Here is a 20,165-nt window from a genome sequence, read left to right as displayed (position 1 = left end):
ATGTTACATCGAGATGAGTGTGCTTGCAGTAGTGGAAGAAAAGGAAAATATTTGAGGAAGCTTATTCATTAACTGGACAACGCAGACTTCTGACTAACACAAATTATATTTCACTACCGTGTATGTATTCTTCCTGCAAAGTGTGATAAATCTTGCGGTTTAGAATCCCGAAAAGGTAAAAAACTATTTCCGAGTTTGAGAAGCTGTGGAGTAAGTCTTGCACAGAGGCATGTCAGACATCATCTGTGTGTGTTATCCTGATCACAGCCCTTGCTGCTCATTCTTCTGTTATACTTCCATCAGGTGCCCCACCCATCAGATTTCTCATTTACAACCTCAACTCCTTCCAAAAAGGAGTGATATAGCCACACACCAGCAAGACCCGCCCCTTTGAAACCTCTGCGCCGACTCCTGAGGTTAACACACCTGCCCAACTCTTCCTGTCCTCATTGGTTGGTGGGACTTGAGAATCCATTTCTAAAACTACTGAGTTAGAAGCATCCAAAGGAATCGACGAACAGCATACAGCAAACACGATGCTAGGGAATAAGGCACTAAGCATTAAAAAACAAAAAACTTAATACCTAGGTCCAATTCCAGAAATTCCTAGAGTTCAGGCATTGGTATTTTTAAAATCTCCCCAGGTGATTCTAAAGCCTAGATGGGGTTGAGAACCATGGACCTAGCACAATACACAGCTCTGGGGACTACTGCCCTATAGGTAACACTACACTGTGCCGAAGCCAAGGACCTTTCAGGCAGAGATTATTGAGGTAGAACTGTAAAATATGTCAATTAGCACGAAACAGTATGGCAGTTTTAAAATATGGCCCCAAATTCTTTGGCACACCTCCCGTTGAGAGGTAGGGTGTATGTCCTCTCCTCATGAATATGGGTGGATCTTTGATTCTTCATCCAATAGAATACGGCAGAATTGATGTTTAGTTCTGAGGCTACATCACAAAAGGCAATGTAACTTCCACCTTGTGAGTCAGGACATTATCGAAGCCCTGAGCCACCACGTAAGTCTAACTACATTAGCCACATGCTGGAGGGGAGATCAGGCCACATGGAAAACCCACATACAGGGACTCAGTGCCCCACCCAAGTTCCCAGACACCATCAGTGTCAATTGAATAACAGAGACTGACTGATTATTTACAAATTCTAGGACTTGAGAGTATCAATACAAGTAGGAGTGTTGGAGTAGTGTCTCTAAATTTGCCCATCAAACATTTATTTTCCAGTTTTCCTCCAAATCTAAGATCAATCTTACTTTAAACAATCTATGAAATTACCAGTGTCTGAAGCTACATATTGAGGTTTTCTTGTTTTGAATAGTGGCTACATTTCAACTGAAATACATAGAAGAAAAATACTCTGAAAAAGCTAGGAAAAGATCTGTAATATAAAACTGCCTCACCTCAAAGAAACAACCACTATTATTTTGAAATATCAGGGAAATTAATAGACTTTTAATAATTAGAATGTGGGTCCAGAAGGCTGTATAGTGGGCCCCAGAAAAAGGTATACCCACCTCCTAATCCCTGGAACCTGTGAATGTCACCTTATTTGGAAAAGCGTTCTTTGCAGATGTAATTTAGTTAAGGATTTTGAGATAAAACCATCCTGGATTATACAGGTGGAACCTAAATTCAATAACAAGTGTCCTTATAAGAGAGAGACACAGGAGAGGTTTAACAGACAGAAGGCAATGTGGCCACTGAGGCAGAGATCTCAGAGATGAGTGAGGGAGCTGTAATCAAGGATTCCAGAAGCGGCAAGAGGCAAAGAACAGATTGTTCTCTAGAGCCCCGGGAGTGTGGGGCTTGATTTCGGACTTCCGGCCTTCAGAACTATCGCTTCTGCTCTAAACCAACCAGTTTGTGATCATTTGTTACAGCAGCAACGGTAAATTTAATACAGTTGGAAAAAAACATTTCCTCATTGAAATGTACTGTTTCCACATAAGTGCAAAATTTAATAAATTGCAATGTTATCCTTTATACTTGCCTCCTTAGGCTTCTACCCTGCAAGACAGATGTCAGTGCAAAATGTCATTTCTAATATAAAAATGACAAATTTGTATTACCATTGTTTTCTTTATGTTTAAGGTATCCATACTTCTTTGTCTTTTTAACATATGACCTAGCAGTGATTTTTTTAGGCTGTATTTATCAGCATCTAAACAGAGTACAAAGTGAAGGGCTTCACTGAGCATTCTAAATTCTGCAGACAGTCTGTTTAGAACATATATATATATATATGTATATATATATATATATGATGATGAGAGATGGAGGATGGAGCACTTGGTACAGAAAGGATAACAGGGAGAATGATACCATTGCTGTAAAGTATATGGTTTATAAAAAAATATTTGTAGACATGCTTTAAGAAGTCTGTCTCAAATTCCAATAGCGGGACATCCTACAAAATGACTTACCAGTACTCTTCAAAACTGTCAAGGTCATCAAAAATGAGGAAAGTACCGTATGAGATACCGTCACAGCCAAGAGGAGCCTAAGGTGACATGAAGGCTAAATGTAATGTGGTATCCTGAAAGAGAAAAAAGACATTAGGCAAAAATTAAGGAAATCTAAATAAAGTAACGACTTTGGTTCAGAATAATATGTCAATATTGGTTTGTTAATTTTAACAAAAGTATTATACAAAAGTAAAATGTTAATAAATAGGTGAAATGGGTTGCTAGATATACGGGAACTCTCTGTCCAGCTTCTCAATTTTTCTGTAAATTTGAAACTGCTCTAAACAATAATGTCTATTAACACACACACACACACACACACGACTGTCTCTATCAATATTTATATTTTAAATAAGAAACTGAAGTTGAGGAAGTGAAACATTTAATACAAATCAGTAATGTTGAGGAAATTTTCTCAACTGTTTCCCGGAATGCTAGCCCATACTGCAAAGAATTGTTTAATAAGTCCTTTTCTTCCCCTAATTATTGCCGATGTTCTGAAATGGGAACACTACCAAGAAACTTTTCCGGACTTGCAAGAAAAGGAAAACATAAAACAGCTGGTTCTGCTTGCAGCCTAGTTTCCAGGGCTAACTGGCGTGCCATCTGCTCGCAGCAGCACAGTGGTAACCATGGTTCACGTGTCACAGCAGAGTTCGGTGTTAGGAAGTTTGCCCCAACAAGCCTGGACAACTTGGCTTCTGCGCAGGTTGCTGGGGGCAGGAGGTGGCGGCAGCAGCATCCAGAGTGTGTATATCGTTTTTCCAAACTCCATCTGCTTCCCCTTCCCATGACTGTGCCCGCGATCTCCCCGCGCGGCAAGTCCAGGGAACTAGAGCGGGTCTTCTATGCATAACAAAAGAGCACTCCTCCTCCTCCTCCCGCCGCCCCGCCCGCCCCCACCTTGGCTTCCCGCGGCCGCCCGGGTCCGCGTCCTCAGCAGGAATTGGCTCCCAGGCCCAAGGTTTCCAGGTACCCGGAAGGGGGAGGGGGCCAAAGCGGCAACAATTGGGCGGGTGAGAGCGAAACGCGCGGCCAGGAGCGCCAAGGCTCCAAGGGGCGGCAAGCCCGGGTTGTGCCGCCGCGCGATTGGCCGGGGCCGCCCCCCCGGCCGCCGCTGATTGGTGGATTCTCAAATTCGGTCTCAAGGCGCCAGAGGAGGTGTTTTAGCGGGGACTGCGATCCTGGGCTGCAGTCGCGATCGGCGTGTCTGAACGCTGGTGCTGTCCCGGCGCGGCGGGATTCCAGCCAGCGCACGGCGTTCGGAACCCGGGTCTGCGCGCTTGGCTTTCCATGCGTGATGTCGCTGCTCGGCTGCTGATCGCCTCGCCCGGCTGATCCCGCTCTGATGTGAGGCCGTGGAGGTCCCCATAGGCAGGAAGCCTTCGCAAAGCCACAGTAAGTAGCGTGCGGCCCCAGCGCTGGCGGGCAAGCGGGAATTGGGGGTAGAGGGGACCCCTCCTGCCCCGGGGGCCAGCCTGCCACCTTTCCACTTCCCGGGTGGCGGATAATTGAGGAATTTCTGCTACCAGACCAGGCGCGCGTGGGGTGTCTGGCTCCAGCTCTCCTCTGGCTGGGCAGTAGAGGGGACTTACCCTTGCGATTTGGGGGGTTCATTGGGAGAGTTTATACTTCGGGTCTTCTTGGAAGCCTGAGAAAGCTGCGCTAAGCGTTGAGTGGGTTTGGTCTAGCGATCAGGTTTCTACCCCCCCCCCCCATTCAAACCCCCTCAAAGCCGAATTCCTCCTAGTTCTTTGCGCCAAAATTAACTGACCCAGGAGACCCTGTAGACAGATTTGCCCTCCACCCTCCTGACCTGGTAACTTTACTTTGTTCTGTTACTTTTCATTAAAAACCATAATTTTTGTCGATTTTGCTTTTCCTACCCAAGTTTTCAGTAATTAGTAAGTGTTTGTGTTATTCATGTGCGTTTTAGAGTTGGGGGTGGCTAGGCTCCTGGAAATTCCCAGGATCAGTTTAGGGAGGGGAAGTTCACGTTCACGAACAAGTAATAGATATTTTGGTTGGAGGAGAAAACATCCAATGGTAAAATCATTTTCTAATGTAATTGTGCATTACAGATGGAAGTAAATTGTTTAACACTAAAAGACCTGATCAACCCCAGGCAGCCCAGACTAGATTTTGCAATTAAAGATGGGGAAAATGCACAAAAGGTAAGTGCACTTAAATACCTTAAGCTGGAACATGTTTAGGATGGTGATGTCTAATTCAGTTAAATGTTTTCATATGCCACTTGTATTTGTCTTATATACCTAATTAATTTTAGAAATATACTTTTTTAATGGAAGCATCCAAACATTGAATTTCTCCGTCACCATGCCGTGGAAAGGGGCTGGGTTAGATGTAATACTGGAAACAATTTATATGAATCAAAGATATGCTGGATGCTGCAATCAAAAATTTGTAGTTGTCAAAAGTGGAATTAGCTAATGCTGTGCAGGAATGTTAAGCCTCAGTTGCCCGGAAAATAGACGTTTTTTGCTATATATCCTGGATTATTAAAATGCCATGAAGTGTTCTTCATACACATTAATCAGCACCTAGACGCTGTTCCACTCACCCAAGAGTGTGACCCCATGCCTGCCATATAGGGAGATAAGTGACTGAGCCCACCAACATACTTTTTGAATATTTTACAGTAGTACTTCTGATCTGGTTTTGCACTGAGTCATCTCTCCTTTTTTACACCGCTTGTGATTTGTAAGGCCATGGTGGTGTGTTCAAGAAATATTAACAAGTAAACTGGCCATAGCAATATCTAAACTATCACCATACCCACATCAGCACAGTTATACTCACCAACCAGTGCCCTACTGAAAATGTGTAATAGCTTGTTAGTAGCGAACATCTAAGCATTTTAGGCAAAGGCAAATAGCTCGAACAAGCCCAGATTTAGAAAGTGAGAATATAAATCTGAGCATAACAACTTCTTTGGGCATTGAACTTCTCCAGGATCTTGGGCTGAATTTTAGACTTAGCATCAACAATGAATGAAACTGCCTGGTTGCAAAGCACCTTTGAAGAATATTTGACAACCATTAATTTCGGATAGGTGTGAAATTGTATGCTTTTCCAAGTTTTTGTTTTGTTTTGTTTTCCTGGCATTTGATTTATTTTTGTTAGGAAAAGAAGTACTCCAAAGCATTACTGATTTAAAGAGGACTTTTAAAAAAATTACCTAAGCTATATGAGGGTGGAAATGCCCAAACTTTAAAGTATATATTCAGAGTTTGGGCTTTGGGAGTTTCAGAGCAAAACTTTTTGTTTCCTTTATAATTTGGATGGGACAGCCTTGAAAGAATATGTATACATTGATGTAACGCCTAAGTCAGTGTCTGCTTTTTTCCTTCTGGGTCAGCGACTTTTTATCAAGTGTCTTCAGCAAGGGCACTTCTACGCTAGTTAGCGTCAGTAAGTGCTATGTCCAGTTGAGAGTTCACATTCTAATGGGTGTGGAGAAAAACTCAAGTGACTCCAAATAGACTAGGAAAGTGGTTAAAATGTTTGAAATGGAATGTGTGAGCAGGAATTGTTTTGCTTCTCAAAGAAAAGGCAAGGGATGAGAACATAATGCTTCTGCCCAGATGCTAGGAAGGGTTGTTTCACATTGCTGTGAAGAAAGAGTGATTTCTAGGGATGGTAAGAACATGGGATTTGGAGCCGGAGAGGTCTGGGCTTGATGTCCTGCTCTGCCATTTATTAGTTATGTAACCTTGAACAGATATATTTATTCAGTATTTCAACAAATATTTATGTTCCAATTGCTGGGGGTACAGTGGTTTAATAAGTCTCCTAACCTCGTTAAGCCTGTTTCTTTCTTCCATAAATTGGAGCTAATAAATAGCACTTCCCCCTTTGGATTTTTGTAAGGCACCCAGCAACACATACTGTTCACACTGTACTCAAACTAACAAGCCAACGATGAATATGATGCAGGCCCTGCCTCCATTACCTGAGAGACCATCAGGGACTCGGATGTAAAACTAACCAACTGTACTATGGTTTGGTAAGTGCTATAATAGGAGTGGGAACAAAGAGACCCCTGCAGAACAGAAGAGGGAGAAATAAATCCGTGGGGAGTCTAGTTGAATTGGAAGGCTTCACAGAGGAGCTAATATTTGGGCTGAGGACGTTCAACCTACAAGAAAACGAGTGAGAAAAGAGACGTTTTAGGCATAAGAAACAGCATGAGGGGTGGGCATTAAAGAAATGTTCAAGAGATCCCAAGCGGCCAGAAGCTAGTGGTGCTGTGTAGTTCCTTCTTGAAACCCTCTGAGGGATGCCTGCTACTGTGTCTTGTGGAGCAGTTAGCATTTAGAGCATTTATCGTTCTTGACTGGTCAAGAATTCTTATATAAGTACTGTATTATACATGCATCTTCTTACTACTCATAGGGAAACTTCTTTAAAACAAAGGAGTTTTCAACTTTATTACCCAAATTTACTGTGCCCACTTGTGGGATTATAAACAAAACTTGTAAATTGTTTGCAGTGCATTTAGGCACAACAGGAGTAGAAAATGGATGATTTGGGAGGAAGAGGTGAACAATAAGGACTGAGCTGTGGGGAGGGCTTTGTGAAGGAGATAACACTTGACCTGGGGCTTCAAGGAACGAAGGTTAAGACTTAGGCAAGTAGAGAGGAAGGAAACTAGTAAAGAAGTAGAAATGAATGTGGTATATTTGGGGATAACATCTAGACGTGGTGGGCACAAGTTTTCTTTGAAGCGCAACGGTTAAGAAAGAAGATAAGTTCAATTTGAAATATGTTCCTGTACCTGTGTGATTACAGGTAAATAAATATGTGTAGGAGGCAGCAGGTTGCCTGACTTTGGAACTCATGGAAGGTGCTAGCCAGGCACAAACTTGGGAGTAATCAACAGACAGTTTGGTTTTAAAGCAATGTACAAAAGAGTAGTGAACTAGCCCAGAGAGAGCAAACAGAGTGGAGTAAAGGTCTGAGCTTTGTAAGCATGGAAAAGAGGAACCAGTGAAGGGGACGGAGAGGGAGCAGTCAGAGAAATAGGAAGAGAACCAACAGAAACAGAGCTACCTAGAAGGACTGACAGTTTTATAGAGCAAAGAACAGTCAACAGTCTTAACCACTGCAGCAAGGTCAAGTGAGGTATTCTGCTGTTGATTTGGCACCTGAGAGGTGACCTGAGTGAGAAGCAGTGGATCACAACACACTGATAGTTTGAAGAACCCCTGGGACGTGGGCAGGGGAATGCCCTCAGTGTGAATTATGCATTCTAAAAAGTGTGCACTGAAGAGAAGGAGAGTTGTTAGTCACTAGCTAGAAGGAGATACTTCCTAGCCTGTCTTCTTTGCAGTGAGCCTTAATAGGTAGGGTTTCAATGGGCAAAGCTTAGCCAATGGCTGTAAAGACCAAGTGATGGTGTGAGCAACAGCTCAGATGTGATAAAGTGCAGGGCAGGTTTAAGAAAAGCGAGTGAACTCTTGGAGCAGAATGTGGAATCTGCATGAGATGGAACTCGAAAAGTGGTTGGCAAAATCATGCCCAGGGCCGTGACAAGGCCGATGAATGTATCTATTAACATAACCAAAGCTGTATCTGCAATGGAAGCAAGACTGAAACCAAGATCTTTTATCTACAAAGCCCTTTCTGTGGCAGCATGCAGCATAGTCGTAATGCTGGGATAATTAATAATAACCTTGAACATTTGTATAGTACTTCACCAAGTACAAACTGCTTTCACCTTCATTATCTGATCTGATCCTTACAGCAACTCAATGGCAGGTAAGCCAAGGTGTGTTACCTCCATTTACATACGACAACCTGTTTCATGGGTTACTTTCTCCAGGCTCTTTCTAAAGGAGGAAGTGATTTCCAGGGTTTTGCAGCTTAGATTTCCTGGCAAGCAGATCTGACATGGAGCTTAGTGTGTAGGAGGTTTATAGGGAGTGCTCTGAGGATCAGTGCCTGTGAAAGGGAAGGCAACAACTGCAGAGGGAGACACGGGTCTACAAACATCTCAGTAGAAGTCTGAGTTTACCCTACAGAGAGTTCTAGGATGACCCCTTAGATCAGTCCTGAGTAAGGACAAAGGGGCCAGGCTTTTACTCGTGCATGTCAGTACTACCTCTACCAGCCATCATGCTCCCAGATGAGTCAGCCCTCTTCAGCCAAGGCAGGAAGAGACTTCCTGTGGCATTACTTCCAGCAGCTGGAGCAAGGAGCAATTCATTCCTGAAGAGGTCTGAGAGCATCTCAGTGTCCACCACACAATTGGCAGCCTTGCTGGAAAGCCTTGGAGATAAGAGACTTTAGTCCGAACCCCTTATTTTATGGATCAGGAAACTTGGGCCAAAACAGAATGAACAGTTTATCCAGTACCAAAAGATACAGAGCTGAGACAAAAACCAGTTTTCTGAATTCTCATTCTAATCCCCTTTCCACTCACTGCATTATACAGCATCAGGATTGCAAGATAGACACACTGATGGCGCAGGGTGCAAAAAGATAGCATTCAACTTTCTGCCCACCTGAGACCTTGTAAAACAATTTACTCGGCATTTTTTTTTCTTTTGTTGTGGCAGTGTGATACAGTCACAGCCTGCCAGATAACCTAACTGTTGGTCCTGAATGATGGTTCAACTTACGATCATTCAACTTTACAGTGGTGTGAAACTACTTTGAATTTTGAATTTGGATCTTTCCCTGGGCTAGTGATAAGCGGAAGGCTACTCTTTCGTGATGCTGGGCAGCGGCAGTGAGCTGCAGGTCCCAGTCAGCCAGGTGATCACGAGGGTAAATGACCGATACTCTGAAGTGTACTGTATTCTGGCATTTTGGGATATTGTGTTTCGTGTTTTCACATCCCATCATGTCTACAAAATTCCCATCTGTGTCTTCTGCTTCTGGTGAGAAGAGGAAGGGGCTTACAGATGCTCCTCAACTTACTATAGGGTTACATCCCTTTAATGTAAGTGTTCTGAGCATGTTTAAGGTAGGCTAGGCTAAGCTATGAGGTTGATAGGTTAGGTATATTAAATGCATTTTCGACTTATGATATTTTCAACTTACGATTGGTTTGTTGGGATATAACTTCATCATAAGTCCAGGTGCATCTGTATTACTTAAGCTGCAGTGAAAATATAACAAACTGTTGGAGGAAATAATCCATCTGAATTGCTCCTCGGTAGGGAAAAAGTAAGGTACCATGGAAGGTAGCAAAGCCTGGACCACACCCTCTACTGTGTGGATACCTTTTCGAATAACTAGATAATCAAGGCACCATGTTCTCTGAACATCTTATAAGGGGCAAGGCATTATGCCAAAAACTGTGAGGAATGAGACTTGTGGAACTTGCTCCCTGATCTCAAGAAGTGCACAGTCTCGTTAATGAGACAAGACATACAAGAAATTAAATATATTAGCTTTGAGCATCAGGATGAATGGTAATAAAGAATGGGGACTGGCCAAGTGGCTCATTGGTTAAGAGTTGGCTTGGGAGCTCAAGCTCTGAGCAGCAGAGCTGCTGGTTTGGATCCTACATGGGCCAGTGACGCTGTGCCCTCTACAGCTAAGATGGTGAACAACAGCTCCACCTGGAGCTGGGCTGCCGTGAGTCGCTGGCGATGCCATAGGCTATAGTGGGGCTGCAATAGGCTGCTGTAAGCTACCGTGAGCAGCCGGCAGGTGGCGTGAGCTGCCAGGAGGCGCCATGAGGGGCCGTTCAATAGCTGGCGACCCATCTGCCTCACTCGGGAAAAGCGCAATGATAATACCAACTTGGGCCATTGAAGCAACGTCCTCCACAACTAGCCTGAAGAACAAAAGGACAGCAACTTGTCTGTTCCCCTTTCCTGATTCCCCAACGCTGTTCTCTCCCCCAAATTCCCCAATAAAATCTTTTTTTAAAAAAGAATGGAAAAGGGAAAAGATAATAGTATGCCTAAGTTTCATCGCCTGCTTTCTATATGCCAGGAACTATTCACATAACCCTTGTGGTTGGTATTTTTATGAACTTCATTTCAGTTGAGAGAATTAAAGTCTAGTGCCAAGAAGGAACTTGCCCTCCCTCACGCTGCTGATAAGTAAGCAGAGGCAAGTAAACTGGCCCTAGAGCCTGTGTGCACAACTGCTTCCCCATTCTGCCGCCCCACAGATGCGAGTGGGGCTGGCTGGGTATATTATGTTGGGGCTATAAAAACGATAACTCCTGCCCTTCTCGCATCCAGGATAAGCTTATTTCTAGATGCAGAATTTCAGACTCCTGCTTTCTGCATTTGAATTTTTTGCATACCCGTTAACTTTTATACCAATGAGATTGTATGTGATCTCCAGCAAGTTATTTAACCTCTCTGTGCCGCAGTCTCTTCATCTATAGACTGGAAAAATAATAGTACGTAGGTCACAGGATTAGATGAGGAGTTAATATTATGTAAAGTCCATGAGATACTGTATGGCACATAGGAAACACTCAATGCTTTCCCTGGAGAGTTCCGTTGCAGATGACTTTGTCAAAACTGCACACTAGTAGCAACTTGTTAAGAGATGTCAGTAGGTGCAGCGCCCCAGGCTGGATGCTTACTGCCTCTGTGGCGTGAGAAACCGTCACTTCCATGCCCGCCCCCTTCCTTCCTGTTACAGTAGGATGGAACCTCATCATGGCTAGCTGGCAGCTTCTGCTAATCCAAAGAACAAGAGTTGGCATGCTAACAAAAACTCCAGTTTCTCCCAAACAACCTTTTCCTTCATTACATGTTGCTCATTTATAAGAGAGCACTTTTTTTCAAACCACAGCTCAACCACAATCCAAACATGCAGTAGCTATACAGTGATACGTGCACAGGAAAAGGGGTGACAAAATATTTAACTCACCCACCTTCATAATTATATAAGACACTGTAGCCTCGAGGTGAATTCTGCTACAGGAAGAGCAGAATGTTTCTGATTTTGAATGCCAAAAACTGGTTTCAGGGGAAAGAAATTTGTTTTAATTACTTGGTAGTCCCAAATGTGGGTTCTGTATACACAATCCTATTTCACAACAGACTGATGGACATAATGGACCTGTCATTAACCTTTTCTTACAGTTATCAAAAATATTCTACTCGAAGTGTGATCTGAGGGCAGGTTTTACTCCACAAAGCACTACCAAGCTGCAAAAAAGAAAGAACAGAACAGGAGAGTTAAGCACTTAGAAACCTCTATAACAATTTGTATTGCCCTCATGACATCTAAGCCTGTGATCAGTGGTCTCTTCTTGTTGAACAGGCTGTAGATCAGTTTGATTGGCAAACTCAAGTGGAGACTCACATAGGGTTGTTTATAAGTCCTATGAAGTGAAACCACATATCAGGATGTGGGAATTCCAAAATAAAAAACTCTGGTCTTTCACCATGGATGGTTTGAGAAGCACTGCACTGAGTGAATAACATTAGACAGTTCTGCAGGTTTGTGTGAAATGTGGCATTTTGTTGGGTGCACTTCCATTAATCAGTCCCGCTAAGCTATATTAGCACTGGTGAACACGGAGCTACAAAAGCATAAAGCTCTTCGCTAGTTCGTGCAAACTTATACATAGTGTTTTTAAAAATATGGCACTAAGGAGCATGTGGAATCAATTCACATTTGCCCTTCTCATCCCCAACTATTACAAGCATCCACCAGTGACAGAATACATTCGTGACTTTTTCACAGAGGTGCCACGAAAAATATGCACAACAGGAGTAGCAGGCTATAATCGGTTTCTCATTGGAGCCTCTCCTCGATTTCCATGTATCCTTCTGTTTTCATTAGTCCTACCCTAATATTTTTCAGCCCTGAACATATGGTCTGTTTGTATTTTCATGGTGGGTACAAAGTGTTCCTTAGCTGATAGCTGCCCTTTCTCATTCTTGCTAAAAGGTCTCTTTTTTAAAATAGGAAAATATATTTGTTGATCCATCAAGGATGGCCCCAAAGACTCCAATCAAAAATGAACCAATTGACTTATCGTTGCAAAAAATCTTCACTCCAGAAAGGAATCCCATTACTCCAGTAAAGCTTGCTGACAAACAGGCAGAACCATGGACGCCCACAGCTAACCTGAAGATGCTCATTAGTGCTGCCAGCCCGGACATAAGAGACCGGGAGAAGAAAAAGGGACTGTTCAGGCCCATTGAGAACAAGGATAATGCGTTTCCAGACTCTCTACAGGTAAACAGGATGCACTCCCAAGGGCTCTTACAGAGTTTAAAACGTTTACTTGATTATTTAAAAAATCAGAATTATCAATATTGCAGCTATTCCTGGGTCAAAAGCAGTTTTAAATTCTTTTTATATAGCATATTGCTGAAATGGAACTCTCGCTCTGTGTCTCAATTTTCATTATGAATGCTTTCTTTTCTTTATGATACCATACCTCTGTGACCAGTACACATTTTAAAAATAAATTTTTTAAACAATATTTAATAACTTTGATTTAATGAGGGAATTTGGAATTTTTTAAATGCTGTTGTGAAATTTAATTTTGCTCTAATTTGAAGAGTAATATTAATCTAAGTATTTTTGACTTGGGAAATTTCATTCTTATATATGTTCATTTCGTTGGTTTGGGGCTTTGAAGTTAAGTCATCTTTAAATTACATGTACTATCGCTTCTCGGCCTTTTGGCTAAGATCAAGTGTAGTATCTGTTCTTATCAGTTTAATAAATTACATGTACTATAGGGAGCCAGAGCTATTGAATAAGCAGCATATCTATACTTTTTTTAAAAAAATCTGTGATCAGTATTTTCACTCTCCCATCAAACTTTCCCCCAGACTTGCTAAGAAAAGTTACTCACAGATTTGAATGTTATTTCTCTTCCATTTTTCCTCATCTTGGTGGATTTTTTTAATCTATAAAAATTACCAAAATGAGTAAATTGGGAAGAAAGAAGAGAAAAATATGCCCCAAATTACAACTTGAAATTAATAGAACAAAACGAACTGCATCTTTATTGCAGTGGTTAAAAGTAACAGATTCTTTCATGTAACTGAATACAAATAAGATCACACTTCGAGAACCACTGCTGTAGAGAAACCCCTATTTATGTACACCAGGAGACATAATATAACAAGAATATCATAGCAGTATAGTTCCTATTAGCCCAAACTGGCAACAACGCAAGTCATTATAAGCAGGAAAATGGATAAATAAATTGCGGTATATTTATGCAACAGATTATCATACAGCAGTGAAAATGAGAGCACTACAGCTACATGCAAGAACATGAATCTTAATTATGTACAGTAAGTCCTCACTTAACATTGTTGATAGATTCTGTGACTTTACATGAAATGGCAGATAACGAAACCGATTTTACCATAGGCTAATTGATATAAACAAGAGTTAAAGTCCTACAGCATCTCATCTACATTATTAACAAAAGGTTGTTGAACTAATTAACATTATTCAAGGACCTGCTGTATGTTGATTGAAAAAAGCAAGTCCCAGAAAACTAAAACCCAAACAAAACAAACCTAAGCAACATATTATGTAGGAATACACACATAGGTGATAGAGTGATTTTAAAATGGTAAGGAAATGATAAATGCAAATTCAAGAGAGAGGTTACTCTGTGGGGTAGACAAATGTAAATTAATAGTATTCTGGTTTGGGGGTTAGGTGGTAGATTCTTGGGTATCAGTCAGTCCATACATGATTAGTGTATTTTATATGACCAAATTTTCATCAAAAGGTTAATAAAGAACCAATTTTTAAAAAAGGTATTCCTCAGTAATTTTTAAGAATATAAAGGAATCCTATGACCAAAAAGTTTGAGGACTACTATTCTACGGTATACACCTAGTAGTTGAATTGCTAGGTTGTTGGATATTCACATACAAGATAACTTCAAATTGTTTTGCCAAGTGCTATTTGCTTCCGCCAGTAATGTGTAAACATATATTGATCCACATCCTCTCGGACACTTTAAATTCTCAAATTTACTAATTTCTGCCAATCTAGTGGATGTACAGTTATATATTGTGGTATTCATTTGTTTTTTTCTTTGGTTACTAATGAGGTTAAGCATCTTTCTACATCTTTACCGCCCACCATGCTTTTTCCTCTTCTGTGAAATATTGATACCTGTTCATATTCTTTGCTGATGTTTATTGATTTGTAGAGTTTATTGTATATTTATGAAACTAAATCTTTTATCAGTTATACGTGTTACATTTCAATTTGGTGCCTGTATTTTCCCTTCATGTAGCTTCTTATAATCAGTTGTCCCTGTATTACTTATCAGTCCTTCATCAGTCCTTCCTCTTCTCCTTAATTGGTAATTCCACTCTGTCATATGTCAAAGTTTCATTTGTGTGTGAATCTTTCTCTGGGCTCTTTTCTGATTCATTGGTCAGTTTTTCGATCCCCATACCAATACTATATTGTAAAAAACCTTCATATCAGGTAAAGCAAGAACGTCAATTTATTTTCCTTTAGAGTGTGTGGGCTATTCTTTGCCTTTTTTTCTTCCATATGCACTTTAGTTTGGATTTTAATTATAATTGCATTATATGTAGATTAATTAGAGAATTAACCTCTTTATACTGAGTTCTTCCATCCATGAAGATTGTAAGTATATTTCTCTAACTTTTAAGTATATTTCTTGAAGATGTAAATTTTAACATTTTATGTAAATATTTGCCAGACTTGTTCATAAAAACTTTATCATTCTTATTGCTATTATAAATCATGTCTTTTCAATTCATTTTATGTTACTATTGTTTAGCAATGCAGCTAACTTTTCAAAATATAGAGTCTTGTCTTACCTTGCTAAATTCTCTTACTATTTTTAGTCTGAGATTCTTTTGAGTTTTTATGTAAACAATCTTGTCTGCTGCAGAATGAAAGTTTGCTTATCCTTTTTCAATTTCTGCACCTTGGTTTCTTTTTCTTGTCCTCTTGCAAGGCTAGGATCTCCAACATGTTGTAGAAGAGGCATATCCTTATCACTTCTTTTTCCTGATTTTAAGAGAATGCTTCCAAGGTTTTCTTTCCCATTAAGACAGATGTTTGCAGTTGGGTTTTTATGGATACACTTTATTAAAAAAGTTATTCATTCTTAGCTTTCTAAGGGCAGTTTTGAAAATCATGAATGGGTGTTAAATTTATTAAATGCTTTTTCTGAGGCTATTGAGATGACCATATCACTTTTCTCCTTGAATGTGTTCATTGAAAAACCTTTTACTTTCTCGGCACTGGATTTGAGATGTGGGTTGATGAGACAAGGCCACCAGTTTAGTGTAGTTACAATAAGAAAAAATAAGGAAGAATAAAATTTTGCTGACCTTGTTCAGTTCTGTCAATACTTGGTCAACTGTAAAAAAAAATAAAAGTTTGACGACAGTGGCCAGTGTATCTTAAATTTCATGTCAATAGAAAGCACCCAGGACCTTCTGAAAAGGCAGATTCTAATAGATTAGGTCTAAGATGAGGCCTGATTTTACATCTCTGACAAGCTCCTGGTGATGCTGATCTGTCCAACAAGCACATTACTAGCAAGAGTGTAGCAACCTATAAATGACTGCGTTGTTCATTTTTAAGCTTTTAACCAGTAGACTCAGCCTCAAATTGCAAAGGAAAAAAAATAATAAGTCCAGAGAAAGCAATTGGTAAACTGTTAAGAAAATTCAATTAGGAAATGTATTTTTAACTAGCACCTGTAGGTATGGAATAGGATGTTCCCCCAACTTGCCAGTCCTGGCCATTGCAGTTTCTCCGTTAGGGTGTTAACCGTGACATCTCCCCCCCTCCCTTTTGTCTACCCTCTGTAGCTTGATGTTGGGGACAGTGCTGTGGACATATTTCAAAAGCGAAGGCCAAGCAGAAAACAGAAAAGTTTAGGACTCCTGTGCCAGAAGTTTCTAGCTCGCTACCCAAGTTATCCCTTGTCAACTGAGAAAACTACCATCTCCCTAGATGAAGTTGCTGTCAGTCTTGGTATGTATCACCAGGTTACCTGGAGACCGGTCTCCAGTTATAGTGGGAAACGTTTCCTTGGGCAGGCTTTAGACTTCAGATAGCTTCTTTTAGTAAGTAAAGAGTGTGCCTTCCAGGGAGTGAGGACAGAGGAGCAAGTAGCGCTCCCTTCTGCCATTATCAAGTTGCTCATCGTTATGCATAGGATTCCAGGGAGCCTTGTAGGCCTGAGCGTCAAACAGAAATTTGGTTTTCTTAACCTTAGAAAATATTTTTACAGAAGACTCAGATTACAAAGTAATATCTCCTATTTTCATTTCATCATATTTCAGACAGACTCAAAAAAATATTTAGAAATATCCTGCTGTTTATTTTTAATAACACTTCTAAGGGTTCAGAACTGGTGTTGTTTCTATCATAAAGCAAGAATTGAAGAGCCACAGCATTATGTTTGAAGCCCTGTGCTGTGATATTCACAGCATGCCTGCCAAACTAGAAGCACATCTGGACATAACTCAAACAGCCAAACCTTATAACAAAGAGGAATCCATGTGTTCACATGGCATGGGTGTGGATAATGTGCACATCATAATGGCGTATGTTCTATAAATGTGTATACAGCAGCTTTGGAATAGCGACCCCTAGTGGACATGGATTGCAATTGGTTTCAGGATGAATACTGTGGACAATCATTAAATAAGTGGAAATCACAAAGAATTGAAGGTGTGAGGAGTCTCCTTAAAAAATAAGGAGGTTTTACATACAGGCCAAAAAAAAAAAAGTCCCAAAGAAATCAGCTAGATAGGCTTTATGACAGATTATATTTTTAGTTTGTTTAAGTTCTATTTCTTCCCATAGCCCAGAGATATATGCACCCGTAGATGACTGTCAATCTGAGTTATTCAAACTGATGGCTAGAAAGATTTTATTTGCTGGAAACTGAGATAATGAGGAGGCAATAGGTTGTGATGGGAAGACCATGGGCTGGGGTTTGGGGTCAGATAGGGCTGGATTTGAAGCCCAACTCTCCACTTTACAGTCTGTGGGAGCTGTAAAAAGTTAACACACCATTTCTCATCTATAACATAGGGACTATAGCACCTGCCTTGCAGAAACTTAGCAAAACTGAGATAATCTCAATAACATGCCTAACTCAGGGCCTGGCATGGGTAACTCGTATTGTTACATGGAACAGCTTTACTCAGCTCTTACTGAGCACTCCCCTTCCCTAAGCTGTCATTTCAGCTTCTACCGTTATGAAGAGGAAGTAGAGTGCTTTGCTGGGGGAGCCATTATGAAACCCAGAGTAGAATAATACAGTATTTGGCATCAGTGGCAATGATACAAGAAGGGGAAAAGGACCCAGCTGTATAGAGGTTTGTTGTAAACCCAGTTGAGGCACAGCGTCTTGGACACTATTCTTATAGAGGATGAGGGTAAAACAATAAATCACACAGTGTACTTCTCTTTGGGGTTCATGAAGCCAGTTTCCTCCATACACCCAACTTCCATCAAGGGACCTTGCACTGATGTCAGTGCAGAAGACAGATTAGATGTTGGAAGGCCATGTTACAGGTCTCAGGGAGGACAGGGAAGTGGACTCCTACTTTTTTATGGACTGCACATCCCCATGTTGTAACTGCCCGGAGCAGAACTCCAGAGATTTTTGCAACAGCATGTAATCATTGATCAAATGAACTTGCCGTCTCTCTTCATGTGAGGTTGGAAAATGAGGCCCCTTCCTGGACGTTATTTCACTGGTGACCATCTCTTCGGGCTGCAACTAAACTCCTTGCTACCTCCCAGGTCACAAGCTATAAGATCATATTTTAACCAAAGATGTGCAGAGGATTCAAATTGTAGTTTCCCAGATTCTGGTCCCAGGTAGATTTGACATGGATGTTATAGGCAGGATGTTACAGAACTGGGAGTGACTTATTAACTGAAAAATAGCACAGCCTAAGAAACTATTTTTCTGGGCTGACAGATATGCTTGATAAGCTCCCTGGGGACTCAGGGAGCATGGTAACAATTGGTAAATCCTTGAGGGAATAACTAGTGCCATGAATAGGATTAACAGGAGTGCCTTGATACAAAAGGAAATGAAGGCTGAGTGCCAGGGAAAACCTTCCTGACAGAGCACAGTAACCTGCACATGTTGAGACTCATGAAATGGAACTTTTTGGTGCCCCTGCCAAGTACACAGATAAACTCAGTCCAGGTTGCAAAGGGGAGTGATTATGCAGGCAAGCAGCTGCACACTGGCTTTGACTAACCCACCTACTAAACACTTATTGTGCATATTTAGCATCACCTTTCTCTCCAAGTGGTCGAAGTCTCTATTTTCCCTTGGGATGTCTAGCCACTAGATGGAAACTTAACAGCTTGTATCTAATACAAAATAACAAAACAACCAGGCATATGGCTGGCCCTGGGGTGTCTCAGTTGCATTCACATGACATTTCTAATGGGAAGGTTTATAGAATGTTACACTCTAAACAAGATATGTTAAGATATGAAAACAGACTGGAATAAAAAACCAGGCAGATCTGGACAAGGGGCTGCCGACTGCCCCGCCAGCACCCTCCAGCAGGAATCTGGCACCAAAGCCGGAGCTTCTGAGGGTGAAGAGCCTTTCAGGGTCATGAGCTGGAATGTTCTGATTGACTGTGAAATGCCTCTTCATGCGTGTGATAGAACGAACATCCTCTCAGCTCCGGAGTTCTCATTGTAATTTGGTCTACTTATCCTGTTAAATCTTTGAAGTGCTGAAAGCTGTATTCGCTGAGTCTGCCCAGATTACATAATAGTTGCTGGCAAGCGAACAGAAAGAGGGCATTTTTGTAGCTGGGCTGGTTTTCTGGGAGATGCCTGGAGGCTTGTGTTATGGATACTTAGATGAGAGCAAAGGGGCCCTGGGTTCCCAAAGCCTAAGGGCCTGCTGCATAACAGAATGAGTCACAGACAAGAGACTTAAAAGCTATTTCTGACCTTTCATGCTAGCACGGATCTTAGGTATCTCCATGCAGGACATATTTTCAAAATTACATACAAACAGATAAAGTTAACATCTACTGGAGACCCTGTATGTTGATGGTCGCATTTCATCAAAATCTTATGAGAACTACTAAGGCACATTCAGGTTAAGTAACTTCCCAGGATCACTTGATGGATCAGGGACATCACAGGGATTCAAATCCAGGCAGTCTGGTCCCAAAGTTCCCACGTTGAACCACCATAAACATTTTTGGTAAATTCAATAGCTCATAATCCTGGCTATTTGGGGAACATTGGGAAAAGGGGTAGGGAACTGATGAACCTGAGGGTCCATCTGTATTGTACATGAAGTCTCTGTGCTTCACCATTGGGCTATTTGGCAGGATACAATGAATAAGAGCACAGGGAGTATTGTCAATAGCTGTGATGAGCAAAAGGGTGCTCATTTCGTTCCAGCCCTGGCTATAACTTCTCTAGCAATTTGAGAAGGGTGCCTAAGCTCTTGAATCCCAAGTTTCCAGTGCAAAATAAGAAACAAAATATTTACTGTTTTCCTTACTGGACTATTAAGAGAGTTAACAAGATAATTATTTCACATCACATCATTTGAACTCCAGGAAAGGATAGTATTGTCTAAACAAGGTATCAGCTATTGGGCACATGAGGACTACAAGTCAAAATCAACCATCCAGCAGTCATCAAGTGCCCATTAGGCATCCTGGGACTTGTGTAGCTCAACCTC

The 20,165-nt window shown here is 41.2% G+C and overlaps 1 protein-coding gene across 3 annotated transcripts in view; it reads left to right on the top strand.

Moving 5' to 3' along the window:
- Positions 1-3,704: 3,704 nt before the first annotated feature.
- The window catches only part of E2F7 (E2F transcription factor 7), a 38,637-nt gene continuing 22,176 nt past the window's right edge, over positions 3,705-20,165 (top strand). For all 3 annotated transcript variants that reach the window (XR_002125221.1, XM_019653196.1, XM_019653195.1), the window contains exons 1-4: positions 3,705-3,886; positions 4,570-4,662; positions 12,404-12,676; positions 16,282-16,447. Coding sequence is in view for 2 of the 3 variants with exons in the window: in XM_019653196.1 (XP_019508741.1) it covers positions 4,570-4,662; positions 12,404-12,676; positions 16,282-16,447 (532 nt within the window). In the remaining variant the exon portion in view is untranslated. The remainder of the gene's footprint in view (positions 3,887-4,569; positions 4,663-12,403; positions 12,677-16,281; positions 16,448-20,165) is intronic.

This window comes from Hipposideros armiger, unplaced genomic scaffold (genome assembly GCF_001890085.2).
Source record: "Hipposideros armiger isolate ML-2016 unplaced genomic scaffold, ASM189008v1 scaffold_199, whole genome shotgun sequence".
Taxonomy (NCBI): domain Eukaryota; kingdom Metazoa; phylum Chordata; class Mammalia; order Chiroptera; family Hipposideridae; genus Hipposideros; species Hipposideros armiger.
The sequence above is the reverse complement of the archived record's forward strand: the minus strand, read 5'-3'. Positions and strand labels throughout refer to the sequence as shown.